Genomic DNA, 18,718 nt, shown 5'->3' on the forward strand with positions numbered 1-18,718 from the left:
TGTGTGTGTGTGTGTGTGTGTGTGTGTGTGTGTGTGTGTGTGTGTGTGTGTGTGTGAAATAACTTTTGAGTAATGACTGAAGGAAGTGAGACAGAAACATAGGGATAGGTTGGGGAGGAACATTCCAGGTCAGAAGGACTATCAAGTGCAAAGGCCAAAGTCAGGACCTTGCCTGGCATGTTCCATTTAAGGAATAACAAAGAGGCCATGAACTAGAACTAAAAGGACTAGAGGGAGGTGGTCATAAAATGAGATCTACTAAATAAAGAGGAGCCCGATCAAGTAAAGGTTAGTATGTCAAAGCCTGGTCTTCAACTTTCATTCTGAGTGTGACAAGAACTGATTGCAGGATTTGGGCAGAGGAATGATATGCTCTGGTTTGCTTTTTAATAGAATCCCTAGGGCTGCTGTGTTATGAATAGATGGTAGAGTGAGAGCAGAAGTAGAGAGACCAATCAGGAGATTATTCCAATAATCTGGGCAAGCCTTATGTCTTAAACCAGGGCAGTAGCACTGTGGCTGGTAAGAAGTATTTGGATTCTGGATCTATTTTGATGGGGTAGATAGATTTTATTGAAAGACTGGATTTGGAGTAAGAAAGGAGTCAAGAATGACCCCAGAATTTTTGTATGAACATCTGGAAACATGAATTTCCAAACTGAGTTGGGGCAGATTGTAGAAGGAGCTGGTTTGGGGAGAAAAATCAGGAGCTCAGTTTTGGACCTGTTAAATTTGCAAGTTCTATTGGATGTCCAAGTGCAGAAGTCAAGAATGTGATTGGACATATGAGGCTGGCTTTAGAGGTGAAATCCTGCCTGGGCATGTACTGTGGTGCTTGTCAGCATATGTGGGATTTAAACCATGAGACTGGGGTAGAACAACCTTAAAGAATTGGGGAGGTGAAGGGGAAAAGCAAAGAAAACTAGGAAGGAGTAGCCAGGAATGTGAGAGGAAAGCCAGGTGACTATTGTGTTCTAGAAACCAAGTGCAGAGAGGTTTTATAAGAGGAGAGTGTATGAAAAAACGTAAAGACCATTTATGTAAATGGTTGTGATGTGTCTAAATCTACGTATTTTTTTTTCTAGTTTTTCATTGAGCACTTTTTGAGACCCATCAGAATTGCCATGCATACATCTGTTCTTATGCTTCTACTGTGTGTTACTCTTTGGCATGTACCAAACTTGCCAACCAACCTATGCCCTCTCTTGGTGCTGAATACCCAAATTGGCTTTAGTTCCTCACCACCACATAAATACTGCAGGTTCCCTTGTAAACCTGTGTGATAACTGCTTTGCCATAGATCAAGGAATGAAGTTTCAGGAAGTTAGGGTTTTCATCTTCTTAACTCAGGTATGTAGTCCCAGGTTGCTTTCTAGAATGGCTGCCTCAGCCTACCCTACCTTCCTTCACCTCACCTCTCCACCAGCCATTGCCATTATTCAGCTCTCTAATTTTTGGCAGTGTGCAGTTGGGTATAGAATAAAGTCTTTCATTTTAGTTTCTATTTCTCAGTCCTGTTGCTCTAATCCATGTTGGTTGCTCTCTTGGTCTGGTGGATGGTTGATATTTCCATTAGCCCATCTATTGTGTTAGATCCCATGATTTTAAAATCTCTTTCTTCTTGTTTCATTTTCTCATTTTGTTAAAGAACAACTTGATAGCTTCCTAAAACAGGATGCATGAGAGAGATAACTTGAATCTTTGTCTATGTAAAGACGCATCATTCTAACCTAACACTTGATAGTTTGGCTAGGTATTGAATTCTAAGATGGAAATACTTTGTTTTTCTAGAAATCTGAAGGTATTACTTTACTGTCTTATAGCATCCAGTGTTGCTTTTAATACATTTGGTATTTTAATAAATTTCTGGTTAGTGATCCTTTGTAGGTTGCTCATGATCTCTCTGTGGAGGCTTTCAACATCTCTTAATCCTGTTGATCTCTTAGTGTGAGTTTTGCCCTGGGAAACTTGGTGGACAACTATGATGTAATAATTTATGCTCTTCAATTCTGGGAAATTTTATAATATGATTTTTTTAATAATATCAACTCCATTTTCTCTTTCACTTTAAGGCCTTACCTCCCTGTTCTAAGGTCAGTTAATTAGTAGCCTTAGTTACATCTGCACAGTTCCTTGGTCATGTAAGACAACAGACTTGAAGTCTCAGCAATTAAGACTTGGAATCTTCTTGTGGACCATAATTCTGCTTACCATATCTCTACTGAATTTTTCTATACTTCCCTCATATTTTTACTTCCAAGACCACCCTGAATGTGGGGTCTTTTAAAAAAAATTATAGTTCTCTTTCTTATTTTGTTGACGCAGTATCTTCTCTCTTTTCTGAGGATCTCAATACTCTGTGTGTGTGTGTTGTTATTTTAACTCTTTTGCTCCCTGCATTATTTCCTTTTCAATCAAGTTTTTCTTTGTTGTTGTTTGTTTGGTGTTTATCTTTCATGTAGCTTGCTATCCTGCTATCCTCAAATGTCTGGGGACCATCTGTTCCTTTTCAGAGTAAGGCTTGTTTTTTCTTATCATAGTTACCCTCCTCTATGTCTGTTGTCTGTGTGATGAAAGCCACTCCTTATTCCTCCAGATTATGAGCCTCCTAGTCTGGAGTGGGAGGCAGGGTGAGTAGTGACTGCTCCACATCCAAGCTTTTACCAGTTCTCCTATATTTAGCTTTGTGCCTCTTCCCCTCTTCTCTTACCTAATGACGCCCTGTTTCTCTTAATGACCTTTTCTCTTACCTAACGACACCCTGGGACCTCCCTTCTAGGGTCCTAGGGGAAAGCCCTTGGCTTTTTTTTTTTTTTTTTTTAACTTTTCCAGTACTCCTTCCTCTTAGGCACCTAGTTGTTGCTTCCTTCATTCTGCTATTTCTGTCTTTCAAAATTCTTTTTCTGCTTCTATCTTTGATTTGATTTAGAGTATTCATATACTTTTATAAACTGTTTTCCTCTTCTTTTTGTGAAATTTTGTGGAATTTGAGGAGATGGAAGAGGTAAATGAGTTTTATCAACCAGCTACTTTTTTTTTTTTTTTTTGCCTCTTGAGTAGCTAGGACTAAAGGCACGTGCCACTGCACCCAGCTAATTTTGTATGCTTTGTAGAGACAGGGTTTCGCCATGTTGCCAAGGCTTGTCTCAAACTCCTGAGCTCAGGTGATCTGCCTGCCTCGGTCTCCCAAAGGATTACGGGCATGAGCCACTGCACCAGGCCTCAGCCAGCTACTTTTAAAGAGAAAACTGTATTCTATTTTGTAGTTCACTTTTTTCAAATAATAACATAAGCATTTCTCAAAATCATTAAAACCATGAACAATAATGTTTTAAAATAACTTCTACTGGCATCCAGAAATGCTTATAATGTTATTTTATGTCGATACAATAATTTAATAAATCCTCCCTTTAATGTACATTAAGACTGTTTCAGTTGTTAAAATATTTTTGTAATTATGTATAACACTACGGAGAACATTTCTCAACATAGATCTTTGTATGTTTCTTTAGTATAAAGTCTGGAAGTGAAATTGCTGAAATCAAAGGATATAAAGATTTTTTTAATTAAAAATTTTAAACATACAAAAGTAGGAATACTAATTTAATAAATGTCTATGTATTCATCATCCCACTCTATCAATTCATGACCAATACTGTTTTATTTATACCTTTCTCCATAACCTTCTCTACATATTATTTTGAAGCAAATACTTGACATTATTTCATTTCTATAAACATTTCATTGTGTATTTCTAAAAGGTAAATTTTTTTAATGTTTCATAATATTGGAGATAAATATTTTAAAGAAAATGTTCTCCACTTTGTAGATAGACTTTTCAAAGTATTAGTTTTGCATGGGTAATATAATCTCATTATTTATTTAAAAGGGTTTCTTCCATTGCCATATAATAGCTATCATGTTTCCCTCCTCAGAAATAGCTAAGATTATCATCACATTATTGTATATTCTTGTAGAAATTTTGTAACAGCAACTTTGTATTTGTGTTTTCATGTACTCCTTTTGCCTTTCTGTCTTTATCTTTCTTTTCTTAAAATTCACATTTTACAGCTTTTGTTTCATATTGTCAAATAACCTTCCTGAAAGATTTTGTGAATTTATACTACCAACGACTGTATATCTCATTGATTTGTTAGTGAAAAATAATCATATTTTTCTTATGTTCACTAACTTTTTACAGTGTACTTTGAAAATCATCTGAGTCTTCTGTTTGTTGTTTTTTGGGGTCAAACTATAGTAGGATGAATTCAGGAGATCTAATGCTCTGAGAATTATTACTTTTAGTGCCTGCTATGTCAGTCCTCATTGTCCTTAACCTTTCTTGCATATTTTGAAAATGAGTATTCTAAAATACTGTCCTTAACCACTTCACTCCTGAGACATTTCTATTTTGATAAGCTCCTAAAAATTTTTTTTGTGTATGTTGTGAGGCAAGAATATCAAGAGATTCCTTACCCTATATAGCTAGCCAGTTGTCCCATTACTATGTGTTATTCACTGTTACTTTGTAGTTACCACTTAAAAATTTTTATTATTTAAAGTCTCCACAACTATATCTGCATTATTTATCACTTAATCTGCAATTCCCAGCACAGTGCCTGAAACATAATGATGCTAAAATAAATATTCATAGAATAAATAAGTAAATGAATTAATTTAAAACTATGCAGTGGTTTTCAAGGGATAGAAACAAGTTGTGCATAGTTGAACTTTCCTAGACATGCTATTATACCCTCCTTGCCTTCAAACGACTCCTTCAGGATGCAAAGCAGAAAGCAAGTATCATAGGGAATTATAGATAATTTTCAATGGGAATGCATAACAAGGAGAAATGGCATTTAGCTGGGCACACACTCCTTGCACAATAAGAACTACAGAATTCCCATTGCTTCTTATTGCTAATATGCTGATGACTCCAAGTCAGTATCTTTAGTTTATGTCTCTCTTTCCTGAGCTTCAGACTCAAATATTCAGACCCCCTCCTAAATATGTATTTGCTTAGATATCTGGAAAACTGAGCTTCCCTTTTTTCATTGCCTTTGCCATACATTTTGGAAGTCATCCTTGGCTCATGCCTTTTCTTCACTCTTTATATAAAGCTGAACTCAAACTAACTGCACTTTAATTTCTCTTAGCTGTATTTACATCTTCCTTATGTCTACTGCTACTATCTTCCTTCAGACCCTTATCATTTTTGGTTTCGGTTAAAATTTCTTGCTTAGTTCAAGAGTTTCCATCCCTACCCTACTCACCTATTTTCCAGAGTGACTTTCTAAAACACAGATCTAATTCATTACTCTCTGCTTACTCTTTAATGGCTTCCTGTTACCAAAGGTTGGGCTTCAAGCTTCTTAGTATGGCATATGCACCTTTCCTCGCTCTAGTTCACTTCTACCTTCGAACTCTACCCCTTAGCCATCATAACCCATCTGCTGTTCTCCAAACATGCTTCCTTAGCTTCACTGATTTTTAAAATCTTAATCCTTTACCAAGACTCAACAGTGTCCTTGAATCCCCTTGCTAGTTTTTGTCCCACCCCTGTGTGCTCCCATGTACTCCTTGTACATATCAATGTCATTACTATTATTATTATTATTGAGACAGAGTCTTGCTTTGTTGCCCAGGCTAGAGTTCAGTGGCACAATCTCAGCTCACTGCAACCTCTGCCTCCTGGGTTCAAGCAATTCTCCTGCCTCAGTCTCCCAAGTAGCTAGGACCACAGGCATGCGCCACCACACCTGATTTTGTATTTTTAGTAGAGATGGGTTTTTGCCATGTTAGCCAGACTGGTCTCAAACTCCTGACCTCAAGTGATTCTTCCACCTTGGCCTCACAAATTGTTGGTATTACAGGCATGAGCCATGGCACCTGGCCATATCAGTGTCATTATTACATTATATTGGCAGATCCTGCAGCACCATAAAAATCATCTAGTTGTCTGTCATAGTCTGTGCTGTGTACTTCCTGTGTGCTTCCACTGCTTAGGTATGAGATATTGAATAGCTCCTAAATGTTCGGGCCCTATTTCCTTTACTTTGCAGGCAGCTGCAGGAAGAAGTGCTTTGATGCATCATTTAGAGGACTGGAGAACTGCCGGTGTGATGTGGCATGTAAAGACCGAGGCGATTGCTGCTGGGATTTTGAAGACACCTGTGTGGAATCAAGTATGAGTTCTGAGAATAAGTTTATTAGCATGTTGGTTGTGCTACTATTAATACATGTCAAATTTTTTTCTTTTCTTCCCTTTTTTTGAGACAGAGTGTCACTCTGTTGCCTAGGCTGGAGTGCAGTGGCATGATCATGGCCAACTCCAGACTTGATCTCCTGGGTCCATTTGATCTTTCCACCTCAGCCTCCTGAGTAGCTAGGACCACAGGCATGCACCACCACACCTGGCTAATTGTTTTCAATTTTTTTGTAGAGACAGGGTCTCACCATGTTGCCTAGGCTGGTCTTGAACGTCTGGGCTCAAGCAATTCTCCCACCTTGGCCTCCCAAAGTGGTGGGATTATAGGCGTGAACCACTACGCCAGGGCTGTGTCCAAATTTTCACCTACATACCTTGTGTATTAGTTTCCTGGGGCTGCCATGACAAAGTACCACAGACTGGGTGGCTTAGCCAACAGAAGTCTGTTTTCTCACAGTTTTGGAGACTGGAAGTCCAACCTCTAGGTGTTGACAGGGTTGGGTCCTCCTGAAGACTCCAAAAGAGAATCCGCTCCATGCCTCTCTCCTAGCTTCCGGTGGCTGCTGGCAATCTTTGGCCTGTGGCAGCACAGCTCCAGGCTTTGCCTTCATCTTCACATAATCTGTGTCTCTTCACATAGTCTTTCCTCCGTCTGTGTCTATGTTTAAATTTTCCCTTTTAATAAGAACACCAGTCATACTGGATTAAGGTCCACCCTAATGACCTCATTTTACTTGATTATTTACAAGTAATTTTTTTTTTTTTTTTGAAACAAAGTCTCACTCTGTTGCCCAGGCTAGATTGCAGTGGCAGTCTTGGCTCACTGCAACCTCCACCTCCTGGGTTCAAGCGATTCTCCTGCCTCAGCCTCCCAAGGAGCTGGGACTACAAGAGTGCACTACCAAGCCCGGCTAATTTTTGTATTTTTGGTAGAGACAGGGTTTCACCATGTTGGCCAGGCTGGTGTTGAACTTCTGGCCTCAAGTGATCCCACTACCTCGGCATCCCAAAGTGCTGGGATTACAGGTGTGGGCCACTCCACCCAGCCTCGACAAGTAATTTGGAACCATTTCTAAATAAGGTCACATTCACAAGTAATGGGGGTTGGGACTTCAACATGTTTTTAGGGGACACAATTCAACCTATAAAAACTATACACAGTCTTATTATCATTTTCCCCTTAACAATGCTAAATACAGAATTCACACTTTATTTAACCGAGGTTGAGGTATAACAGGCTATGGTAAATGAAATGCTGTATCATTACATATGTTTCAATGGAGTTTTACTATGGCTTAAGTTCAATATCTTGTTTGTTTCATTTGCAGTGGTTCTCAAACTTCGAGGTGCAATAAAACTCACTTGGAAAGCTGGTGATTCTTGATCATTCTGATGCCAGTATTCCACAGGGCACAACTTGAGAAATGCTGTTCTCTAGGTGGAAAAGACAGCTTGCAATGTTTAATTCCCTAAATAATCTGGGAAGGTGGTGGTGAGGGTGTCCGGTGATTGGAGGAGAGTGAAGATTAGAAGAGTAGAGTTCTTTACATTATGTCTCCTGAAAAGGGCAAGAGGGAGAGGATAACCCAGTATAGATAGAGATCTGTGTTCCCTTTACTTAATCTCCAAAAATCTTTTCTATGTAAATGAGAAATGCTGGGGAAGGAAGAAATCTATATATAACTGAAGTGGACAAAAGTTACCTGTTGAGAGTGTTTGTCTAAGCACAAGGCTGACATTGATTTTAGTCACTGTTTCCTAGCAGGCGGCAGTGCCAAGCCACCTTCCTCCAGCCTCTTGCTGCTTTTAGCAATGGGATTTATTGAAACTGTTCTCATCCTAAGTCCATAGCCTGGGAGAACCCCTGAGGCATGAGTGGGAGCTGCTCTGTCACTACTGTCACTTTCCACTGAGAAGTACCTTGATCTGCCTACATTCTCAAAGACATGACTGTGCTCCTGTTACTTTTGTTGTCACCTTTTCTTCCTTGCTGCTTGTCCTTAGACAAGGCTGGGCAAAGCTGCTCTTGGGTGGCAATAATCAGTCAGGGATTCTTCACCTTGGGGAGCTCCTGCTATTGGGTAGGAATAGGAGCCATGTTCAGATCTTCTCCAAGCTCACAGTGTACCTGCTAAGTAAACCTGGGTTGCGGTTTATAAAGTTGCATTTCTCTCTGCCACCTAGCTAATGAAGAAAAGTGGTGGTTTGCCCCTCATTTGGTATTATGTATTTTCATTTATTAATACAGATAAACCAAGAATTTGATTGTATTATTGTGATATAGGAATAAATAAATGAAATTTGTATATTTTATATTGCAGGCTTAAATGCTCAGAACTGAATTTTATCGTTTTACAGCTCGAATATGGATGTGCAATAAATTTCGTTGTGGAGAGACTAGATTAGAGGCCAGCCTTTGCTCTTGTTCAGATGACTGTTTGCAGAGGAAAGATTGCTGTGCTGACTATAAGAGTGTTTGCCAAGGTAAGCAGGAAGATGTTGACTCATTTGCCCCTGCGAGTTTAGAGGAACTCCATGAGTTTCCTAGAGCTATGCTAGGCTGCAAAAATCAAAACACGTCGGAGAATCTTTAGTTACTCCATGCGGAAGAAAAGATCAAATGCATTTACTGTGGGATGAAATGTGGTTCGTAACCACTGAGGAGGAGAACTCACAGCATAGATATAGAGGAGAGATCTTAAAATTCCTTATTTCTCTGTAAGGCAAAGTCTTTTCCAATCCAATGACCTTGCCAGATGCAGCTGTAGTTTCAGACACTGAACAGCAGATCCTAAAATTAAAATATAGAGAATGAGGTTATCTAGCTCAGATATCATCTTGTTAAGCCAGCATTGTTATTGCCAAAACAAATGTGTTCTCAATGGTTAAAATTGCTAAGGATCCTCAAGGAGTTAATGTAGAGTTGATATTAGAATTCAGGTTACTCAACTCCTTATTTTACCCACTCCCCACTTTATAAGTGATGTGACTTAAAAAATCACCAGTTCCTCTGAACATCTGATGAAATTTATGAAAAATGCATATATACATACGTCAACCAAATTTCTTCAAGCTATCAATCTCTTTTTATAACCTCACACCAAACTGAGCTGACAATTTTAATACTTTTGGAAAAAAAGATTATGTTGAATTCTGATTTCTGAAATAGGAGGAAAACATTATAGTAGAAACCTTAACTATAGTCTACTATTAGAGAATAAGTTGTGTACCAATGGATGAATCAGTTTTTACACAAAATATAATTAAAAATCACCTGTGTCAGGCCTTTGAGCCCAAGCCAAGCCATCGCATCCCTTGTGACTTGCACGTATACGCCCAGATGGCCTGAAGTAACTGAAAAATCACAAAAGAAGTGAAAAGGCCCTGCCCTGCCTTAACTGATGACATTCCACCATTGTGATTTGTTCCTGCCCCACCTTAACTGAGTGATTAACCCTGTGAATTTCCTTCTCCTGGCTCAGAAGCTCCCCCACTGAGCGCTTTGTGACCGCCACCCCTGCCCACCAGAGAACAACCTCCTTTGACTGTAATTTTCCATTACCTTCCCAAATCCTATAAAATGGCCCCACCCCTATCTCCCTTCACTGACTCTCTTTTTGGACTCAGCCCACCTGCACCCAGATGAAATAAACAGCTTTATTGCTCACACAAAGCCTGTCTGGTGGTCTCTTCACACAGACGCGCATGAAATTTGGTGCTGTGACTCAGATCAGGGGACCTCCCTTGGGAGATCAATCCCCTGTCCTCCTGCTCTTTCCTCTGTGAGAAAGATCCACCTATGACCTCAGGTCCTCAGACTGACCAGCCCAAGAAACATCTCACCAATTTCAAATCTGGTAAGCGGCCTGTTTTTACTCTCTTCTCCAACCTCCCTCACTATCCCTCAACCTCTTTCTCCTTTCAATCTTGGCACCACACTTCAATCTCTCCCTTCTCTTAATTTCAATTCCTTTCAATTCCTTTGGTAGAGACAAAGGAGACACATTTTATCCGTGGACCCAAAACTCCCACGCTGGTCACGGACTGGGAAGACAGCCCTCCCTTGGTGTTTAATCATTGCAGGGATGACTCTCTGATTATTCACCCACGTTTCAAAGGTGTCAGACCACGCAGGGACACCTGCCTTGGTCTTTCACCCTTAGCAGCAAGTCCTGCTTTTCTGGGGGAGGGGCAAGTACCCCTCAACCCCTTCTCCTTCACCCTTAGCGGCAAGTCCCGCTTTCCTGGGGCAGGGGCAAGTACCCCTCAACCCCTTCTCCTTCACCCTTAGCGGCAAGTCCCGCTTTCCTGGGGCAGGGGCAAGTACCCCTCAACCCCTTCTCCTTCACCCTTAGCGGCAAGTCCCGCTTTCCTGGGGCAGGGGCAAGTACCCCACAACCCCTTCTCCTTCACTCTTAGTGGCAAGTCCTGCTTTCCTAGGGGGCAAGAACCCCCCAGTCGCTTATTTCCACACCCCAACCTCTTATCTCTGCACCCGAATCCCTTCTTTCCGCACCCTGACGTCTTATCTCTGTGCCTCAATCCCTTATTTCCGTGCCCCAACCACTTCTCTGCTTTTCTGGAGGACAAGAATCCCCCACCCCTTCTCTGTGTCTCTACTCTTTTCTCTGGGCTTGCCTCCTTCACTATGGGTAAGCTTCCACCTTCCATTCCTCCTTCTTCTCCCTTAGCCTGTGATCTCAAAAACTTAAAAAGCTCTTCAACTCACACCTGACCTAAAACCTAAATGCCTTATTTTCTTCTGCAATGCTGCTTGACCCCAATACAAACTCGACAGTAGTTCCAAATAGCCAGAAAACGGCACTTTCAATTTTCCCATCCTACAAGATCTAAATAATTCTTGTCATAAAATGGGCAAATGGTCTGAGGTGCCTGACGTCCAGGCATTCTTTTACACATCAGTCCCTTCCTAGTCTCTGTGCCCAATGCAACTCATCCCAAATCTTCCTTCTTTCCCTCCCACCTGTCCCCTCAGTCCCAACCCCAAGCGTCGCTGAGTCTTTCTAATCTTCCTTTTCTACAGACCCATCTGACCTCTCCCCTCCTCGCCAACCCAAGCTAGGTCCCAATTCTTCCTCAGCCTCCGCTCCTCCACCCTATAATCTTTTTATCGCCTCCCCTCCTCACACCTGGTCTGGCTTACAGTTTCGTTCTGTGACTAGCCCTCCCCCACCTGCCCAGCAATTTACTCTTAAATAGGTGGCTGGAGCCAAAGGCATAGTCAAGGTTAATGCTCCTTTTTCTTTATCCCAAATCGGATAGCGTTTAGGCTCTTTTTCATCAAATATAAAAACCCAGCCCAGTTCATGGCTCATTCGGCAGCAACCCTGAGATGCTTTACAGCCCTAGACCCTAAAAGGTCAAAAGGCCGTCTTATTCTCAATATACATTTTATTACCCAATCTACTCCTGACATTAAATAAAACTCCAAAAATTGGATCTGGCCCTCAAACCCCACAACAGGATTTAATTAACCTCGCCTTCAAGGTGTAATAGAAAAAAGTTGCAATTCCTTGCCTCCACTGTGAGACAAACCCCAGCCACATCTCCAGCACACAAGAACTTCCAAACACCTGAACCGCAGCAGCCAGGCGTTCCTCCAGAACCTCCTCCCCCAGGAGCTTGCTACAGGTGCCAGAAATCTGACCACCAGGACGAGGAATGCCTGCAGCCCAGGATTCCTCCTAAGCCATGTCCCATCTGTGTGGGACCCCACTGGAAATCGGACTGTTCAATTCACCTGGCAGCCACTCCCAGAGCCCCTGGAACTCTGGCCCAAGGCTCTCTGACTGACTCCTTCTCGGCTTAGCAGCTGAAGACTGATGCTGCCCAGTTGCCTCGGAAGCCCCCTAGACCATCATGGATGCCGAGCTTCAGGTAACTCTCACAGTGGAAGGTAAGCCTGTCCCCTTCTTAATCAATATGGAGGCTACCCACTCCACATTACCTTCTTTTCAAGGGCCTGTTTCCCTTGCCTCCATAACTGTTGTGGGTATTGATGGCCAGGCTTCTAAACCTCTTAAAACTCCCCAACTCTGGTGCCAACTTAGACAATACTCTTTTAAGCACTCCTTTTTAGTTATCCCCACCTGCCCAGTTCCCTTATTAGGCTGAGACACTTTAACTAAATTATCTGCTTCCCTGACTATTCCTGGACTATAGCCACATCTCATTGCTGCCCTTCTCCCCAACCCAAAGCCTCCTTTGTGTCCTCCTCTTGTATCCCCCCACCTTAACCCACAAGTATAAGATACCTCCACTCCCTCCTTGGCGACCGATCATGCACCCCTTACCATCTCATTAAAACCTAATCACCCTTACCCCGCTCAATGCCAATATCCCATCCCACAGCATGCTTTGAAAGGATTAAAGCCTGTTATCACTCGCCTGCTACAGCCTGGCCTTTTAAAGCCTATAAACTCTCCTTACAATTCCCCCATTTGCCTGTCCTAAAACCAGACAAGCCTTACGAGTTAGTTCAGGATCTGCGCCTTATCAACCAAATTGTTTTGCCTATCCACCCCATGGTGCCAAACCCATATACCCTCCTATCCTTAATACCTCCCTCCACAAAACATTATTCTGTTCTGGATCTCAAACTTGCTTTCTTTACTATTCCTTTGCACCTGTCATCCCAGCCTCTCTTCGCTTTCACTTGGACTGACCCTGACACCCATCAGGCTCAGCAAATTACCTGGGCTGTACTGCTGCAAAGCTTCACAGACAGCCCCCATTAGCCCAAATTTCCTCCTTATCTGTTACCTATCTTAGCATAATTCTCATACAAACACACGTGCTTTCCCTGCTGATCATGTCCGATTAATCTCCCAAACCTCAATCCCTTACAAAACAACAACTCCTTTCCTTCCTAGGCATGGTTAGTGCGGTCAGAATTCTTACGCAAGAGCCAGCACCGCACCCTGTAGCCTTTCTGTGCAAACAACTTGACCTTACTGTTTTAGCCTAGCCCTCATGTCTGCGTGCAGCGGCTGCAGTCGCCCTGATATTTTAGAGGCCCTAAAAATCACAAACTGTGCTCAACTCACTCTCTACATTTCTCATAACTTCCAAAATCTATTTTCTTCCTCATACCTGACGCATATGCTTTCTGCTCCCCGGCTCCTTCAGCTGTACTCACTCTTTGTTAAGTCTCCCATAATTACCATTGTTCCTGGCACGGACTTCAATCCAGCCTCCCACGTTATTCCAGATACCACACCTGACCCCCATGACTGTATCTCTCTGATCCACCTGACATTCACCCCATTTCCCCATATTTCCTTCTTTCCTGTTCCTCACCCTGATCATGCTTGATTTATTGATGGCAGTTCCACCAGGCCTAATCGCCACACACCAGCAAAAGCAGGCTATGCTGTAGCACAAGCCACAAGCCTGCCTCTCAGAACCTCTCATTTCCTTTCCATCGTGGAAATCTATCCTCAAGGAAATAACTTCTCAGTGTTCATCTGCTATTCTACTACTCCTCAGGGATTATTCAGGCCCCCTCCCTTCCCTACACATCAAGCTTGAAGATTTGCCCCCACCCAGGACTGGCAAATTAGCTTTACTCAACATGCCCTGAGTCACAAAAACTAAAATACCTCTTAGTCTAAGTAGATACTTTCACTAGACAGGTAGAGGCCTTTCCTACAGGGTCTGAGAAGGCCACCGCAGTCATTTCTTCCCTTCTGTCAGACATAATTTCTCAGTTTAGCCTTCCCACCTCTATACAGTCTGCTAACAGACCAGCCTTTATTAGTCAAATCAGCCAAGCATTTTTTCAGGCTCTTAGTATTCAGTGACAGACTAATGGTCTATTAAAAACACACCTCACCAAGCTCAGCCACCAACTTAAAAAGGACTGGACAATACTTTTACCACTTTACCTTCTCAGAAGTCAGACCTGTCCTCAGAATGCTACAAGGTACAGTCCATTTAAATTCCTGTATAGACGCTCCTTTTTATTAGGCCCCAGTCTCATTCCAGACACCAGACCAACTTAGACTGTGCCCCCAAATAACTTGTCATCCTACTATCTTCTGTCTAGTCATACTCCTATTCACCGTTCTCAACTACTCATACATGCCCTGCTCTTGTTTACACTGCCGGTTTACACTGTTTCTCCAAGCCATCACAGCTGATATCTCTTGGTGCTATCCCCAAACTGCCACTCTTAACTCTTGAAGTAAATAAATAATCTTTGCTGGCAGGACTATGCTGAACCTCTGTATGCACTCTCTAATTAGATGTCCTAGGTCCTCCCAATTCTTAGTCCTTTTATACCTGTTTTTCTCCTCTTATTCCATTTAGTTTCTCAATTCATACAAAACCGTATCCAGGCCATCACCAATCATTCTATACGACAAATGTTTCTTCTAACATCCCCACAATATCACCCCTTACCACAAGATCTTCCTTCAGCTTAATCTCTCCCACTCTAGGTTCCCACACCGCCCCTAATCCCACTTGAAGCAGCCCTGAGAAACATCGCCCATTCTCTCTCTCCATACCACCCCCCAAAAATTTTCACCGCCCCAACACTTCAATGCTATTTTGTTTTATTTTTTTTATGAATATAAGAAGGCAGGAATGTCAGGCCTCTGAGCCTAAGCCAAGCCATCGCATCCCCTGTGACTTGCACGTATACACCCAGATGGCCTGAAGTAACTGTAGAATCACAAAAGAAGTGAAAAGGCCCTGCCCCGCCTTAACTGATGACATTCCACCATTGTGATTTGTTCCTGCCCCACCTTAACTGAGTGATTAACCCTGTGAATTTCCTTCTCCAGGCTCAGAAGCTCCCCCACTGAGCACCTTGTGACCCCCGCCCCTGCCCACCAGAGAACAACCTCCTTTGACTGTAATTTTACATTACCTTCCCAAATCCTATAAAACGGCCCCACCCCTATCTCCCTTCACTGACTCTTTTCGGACTCAGCCCACCTTCACCCAGGTGAAATAAACAGCTTTATTGGTCACACAAAGCCTGTTTGGTGGTCTCTTCACACGGACGTACATGAAAACCTGAAAAAGAGTTATCAGAAAAGCCTGAAATGGTCACTCCTTTTTAAAAATAATAATTGCTCAATATTTAATACTCAATACTGCATCATTAAAAAATTTCTTTAATTTCAGAAGGCAAGTATAGGTTCTAGTCTGCTTCTTTCTCTAATAAATTCACTGACCATATTCCCTTCTGACCTCTTTAGTATCCCTTATTCTGCTCCAATTTGGTAACTTTTAACTTTTTAATCTCAAAATGGATCCTTCGGCCATGCAGTAATTTTTTTTACTGAATTCACTGGTTACTCTGATGGAGTTAATGTAATCATTTCTTTCATGTGTGTCCGTGTGAAGAGACCACCAAACAGGCTTTGTGTGAGCAACATGGCTGTTTATTTCACCTGGGTGCAGGTGGGCTGAGTCTGAAAAAAGTCAGCAAAGGGAGATAAGGGTGGGGCCGTTTTATAGGATTTGGGCAGGTAAAGGAAAATTACAGTCAAAGGGGAGTTGTTCTCTGGTGGGCAGAATGGGAGTCACAAGGTGCTCAGTGGGGATGCTTTTGAGCCAGGAGAAGAACTTTCACAAGGTAATGTCATCAGTTAAGGCAAGGACCGGCCATTTACACTTCTTTTGTGGTGGAATGTCATCAGTTAAGGCGGGGCAGGGCATATTCACTTCTTTTGTGATTCTTCAGTTACTTCAGGCCATCTGGGTGTATACGTGCAAGTCACAGGGGATGCGATGGCTTGGCTTGGGCTCAGAGGCCTGACATTCCTGCCTTCTTATATTCATAAGATAAATGAAACAAAAGTGTTGAAGTGTTGGGGTGGCGAAAATTTTTGGGGGGTGGTATGGAGAGAGAGAATGGGCGATGTTTCTCAGGGCTGCTTCAAGCGGGATTAGGCGCGGTGTGGGAACCTAGAGTGGCAGAGATTAAGCTGAAGGGAGGTCTTGTGGTAAGGGGCGATATTGTGGGGATGTTAGAAGAAACATTTGTCGTATAGAATGATTGGTGATGGCCTGGATATGGTTTTGGATGAATTGAGAAACTAAATGGAATAAGAGAAGGAGAAAAACAGGTATGAAAGGTCTAAGAATTGGGAGGACCTAGGACATCTGATTAGAGAGTGCCTAAGGAGATTCAGCATAGTCCTGCCAGCAAAGATTATTTATTTACTTCGAGAGTTAAGAGTGGCAGTTTGGGGATAGCACCAAGAGATATCAGCTGTGATGGCTTGGAAAAACAGTGTAAACCGGCAGTGTAAACAAGAGCAGGGCATGTATGAGTAGTTGAGAACGGTGAATAGGAGTATGACTAGACAGAAGATAGTAGGGATGACAAATTTTTTGGGGGGCACAGTCTAAGTTGGTCTGGTGTCTGGAATGAGACTGGGGCCTAATAAAAAGGAGCGTCTATACAGGAGCTTAAATGGGCTGTACCCTGTAGCATTCCGAGGACAGGCCTGAATTCCAAGAAGGGAAAGTGGTAAAAGTATTGTCCAGTCTTTTTTAAGTTGGTGGCTGAGCTTGGTGAGGTGTGTTTTTAAAAGACCTTTAGTCCTTTGTACTTTTCTTGAAGATGGAGGACCGTTAAGGGATATAAAGGTTTCACTGAACACTAAGAGCCTGAAAAACTGCTTGGCTGATTTGACTAATAAAGGCTGGTCTGTTATCAGACTGTATTGAGGTGGGAAGGCTAAACTGAGGAATTATGTCTGACAGAAGGGAAGAAATGACTGCGGTGGCCTTCTCAGACCCTGTAGGAAAGGCCTCTACCTATCTAGTGAAAGTATCTACTTAGACTAAGAGGTATTTTAGTTTTTGTGACTCAGGGCATGTTGAGTAAAGCTAATTTGCCAGTCCTGGGTGGGGGCAAATCTTCAAGCTTGATGTGTAGGGAAGGGAGGGGGCCTGAATAATCCCTGAGGAGTAGTAGAATAGCAGATGAACACTGAGAAGTTATTTCCTTGAGGATAGATTTCCACGATGGAAAGGAAATGAGAGGTTCTGAGAGGTGGGCTCGTGGCTTGTGCTATAGCATAGCCTGCCTTTGCTGGTGTGTGGTGATTAGGCCTGGTGGAACTGCCATCAATAAATCAAGCATGATCAGGGTGAGGAACAGGAAAGAAGGAAATATGGGGAAATGGGGTGAATGTCAGGTGGATCAGAGAGATACAGTCATGGGGGTCAGGTGTGGTATCAGGAATAATGTGGGAGACCAGATTGAAGTCCGGGCCAGGGACAATGGTAATTGTGGGACTTAACAAAGAGTGAGTACAGCTGAAGGATCCGGGGAGCAGAAAGTATATGCGTCAAGTATGAGGAAGAAAATAGATTTTGGAAGTTATGAGAAATGTAGAGAGTGAGTTGAGCATAGTTTGTGATTTTTAGGGCCTCTAAAATATTAGGGCGACTGCAGCCGCTGCACGCAGACATGAGGGCTAGGCTAAAACAGTAAGGTCAAGTTGTTTGCACAGAAAGGCTACAGGGTGCGGTGCTGGCTCTTGCATAAGAATCCTGACCGCACTAACCATGCCTAGGAAGGAAAGGAGTTGTTTTGTAAGGGATTGAGGTTTGGGAGATTAATCAGACACGGTCAGCAGGGAAAGCACGTGTGTTTTTATGAGAATTATGCCGAGATAGGTAACAGATGAGGATGAAATTTGGGCTTGACTGAAGTAATGGGGGCTGTCTGTGAAGCCTTGCGGCAGTACAGCCCAGATAATTTGCTGAGCCTAATGAGTGTCAGGGTCAGTCTAAGTGAAGGCAAAGAGAAGCTGGAATGAAGGGTGCAAAGGAATAGTAAAGAAAGCATGTTTGAGATCCAGAACAGAATAATGGGTAGTAGAGGGAGGTATGGAGGATAGGAGGGTATATGGGTTTGCCACCATGGGGTGGATAGGCAAAACAATTTGGTTGATAAGGCGCAGATTCTGAACTAACTTGTAAGCCTTGTCTGGTTTTAGGACACGTAAAATGGAGGCATGATAAGGAGAGTTTATAGGTTTTAGAAGCCCATGCTGTAGCAGGCGAGTGATAACAGGCTTTAATTCTTTCAAAGCATGCTGTGGGATGGGATATTGGCATTGAGCGGGGTAAAGGTGATTAGGTTTTAATGAGATGGTAATGGGCATGTGATCGGTTGCCAGGGAAGGAGTAGAGATGTCTTATACTTGTGGGTTAAGGTAGGGGGATATGAGAGAAGACATGAAGGAGGCTTTGGGTTGGGGAGAAGGGCAGCAATGAGATGTGGCTGTAGTCCAGGAATAGTCAGGGAAGCAGATAATTAGGTTAAAATATCTCGGCCTAATGAGGGAACTGAGCAGGTGGGGATAACTAAAAAGGAGTGCTTAAAAGAGTATTGTCTAAGTTGGCACCAGAGTTGGGGAGTTTTAAGAGGTTTAGAAGCCTGGCCGTCAATACTCACAACAGTTATGGAGGCAAGGGAAACAGGCCCTTGAAAAGAAGGTAATGTGGAGTGGGTAG

At 42.5% G+C, this 18,718-nt stretch overlaps 1 protein-coding gene across 1 annotated transcript in view; it reads left to right on the forward strand.

Annotated features, from left to right (window-relative positions):
• Nucleotides 1–18,718, forward strand: part of ENPP3 (ectonucleotide pyrophosphatase/phosphodiesterase 3) — a gene marked incomplete at its 5' end in the record, with an annotated part of 107,087 nt that overhangs the window by 6,611 nt on the left and 81,758 nt on the right. Inside the window, 2 exon segments of the mRNA NM_001133260.1 lie at nt 6,063–6,185; nt 8,567–8,692. Of these exon segments, the coding sequence (NP_001126732.1) occupies nt 6,063–6,185; nt 8,567–8,692 (249 nt within the window).

Source organism: Pongo abelii, chromosome 5 (genome assembly GCF_028885655.2).
Source record: "Pongo abelii isolate AG06213 chromosome 5, NHGRI_mPonAbe1-v2.0_pri, whole genome shotgun sequence".
NCBI lineage: Eukaryota > Metazoa > Chordata > Mammalia > Primates > Hominidae > Pongo > Pongo abelii.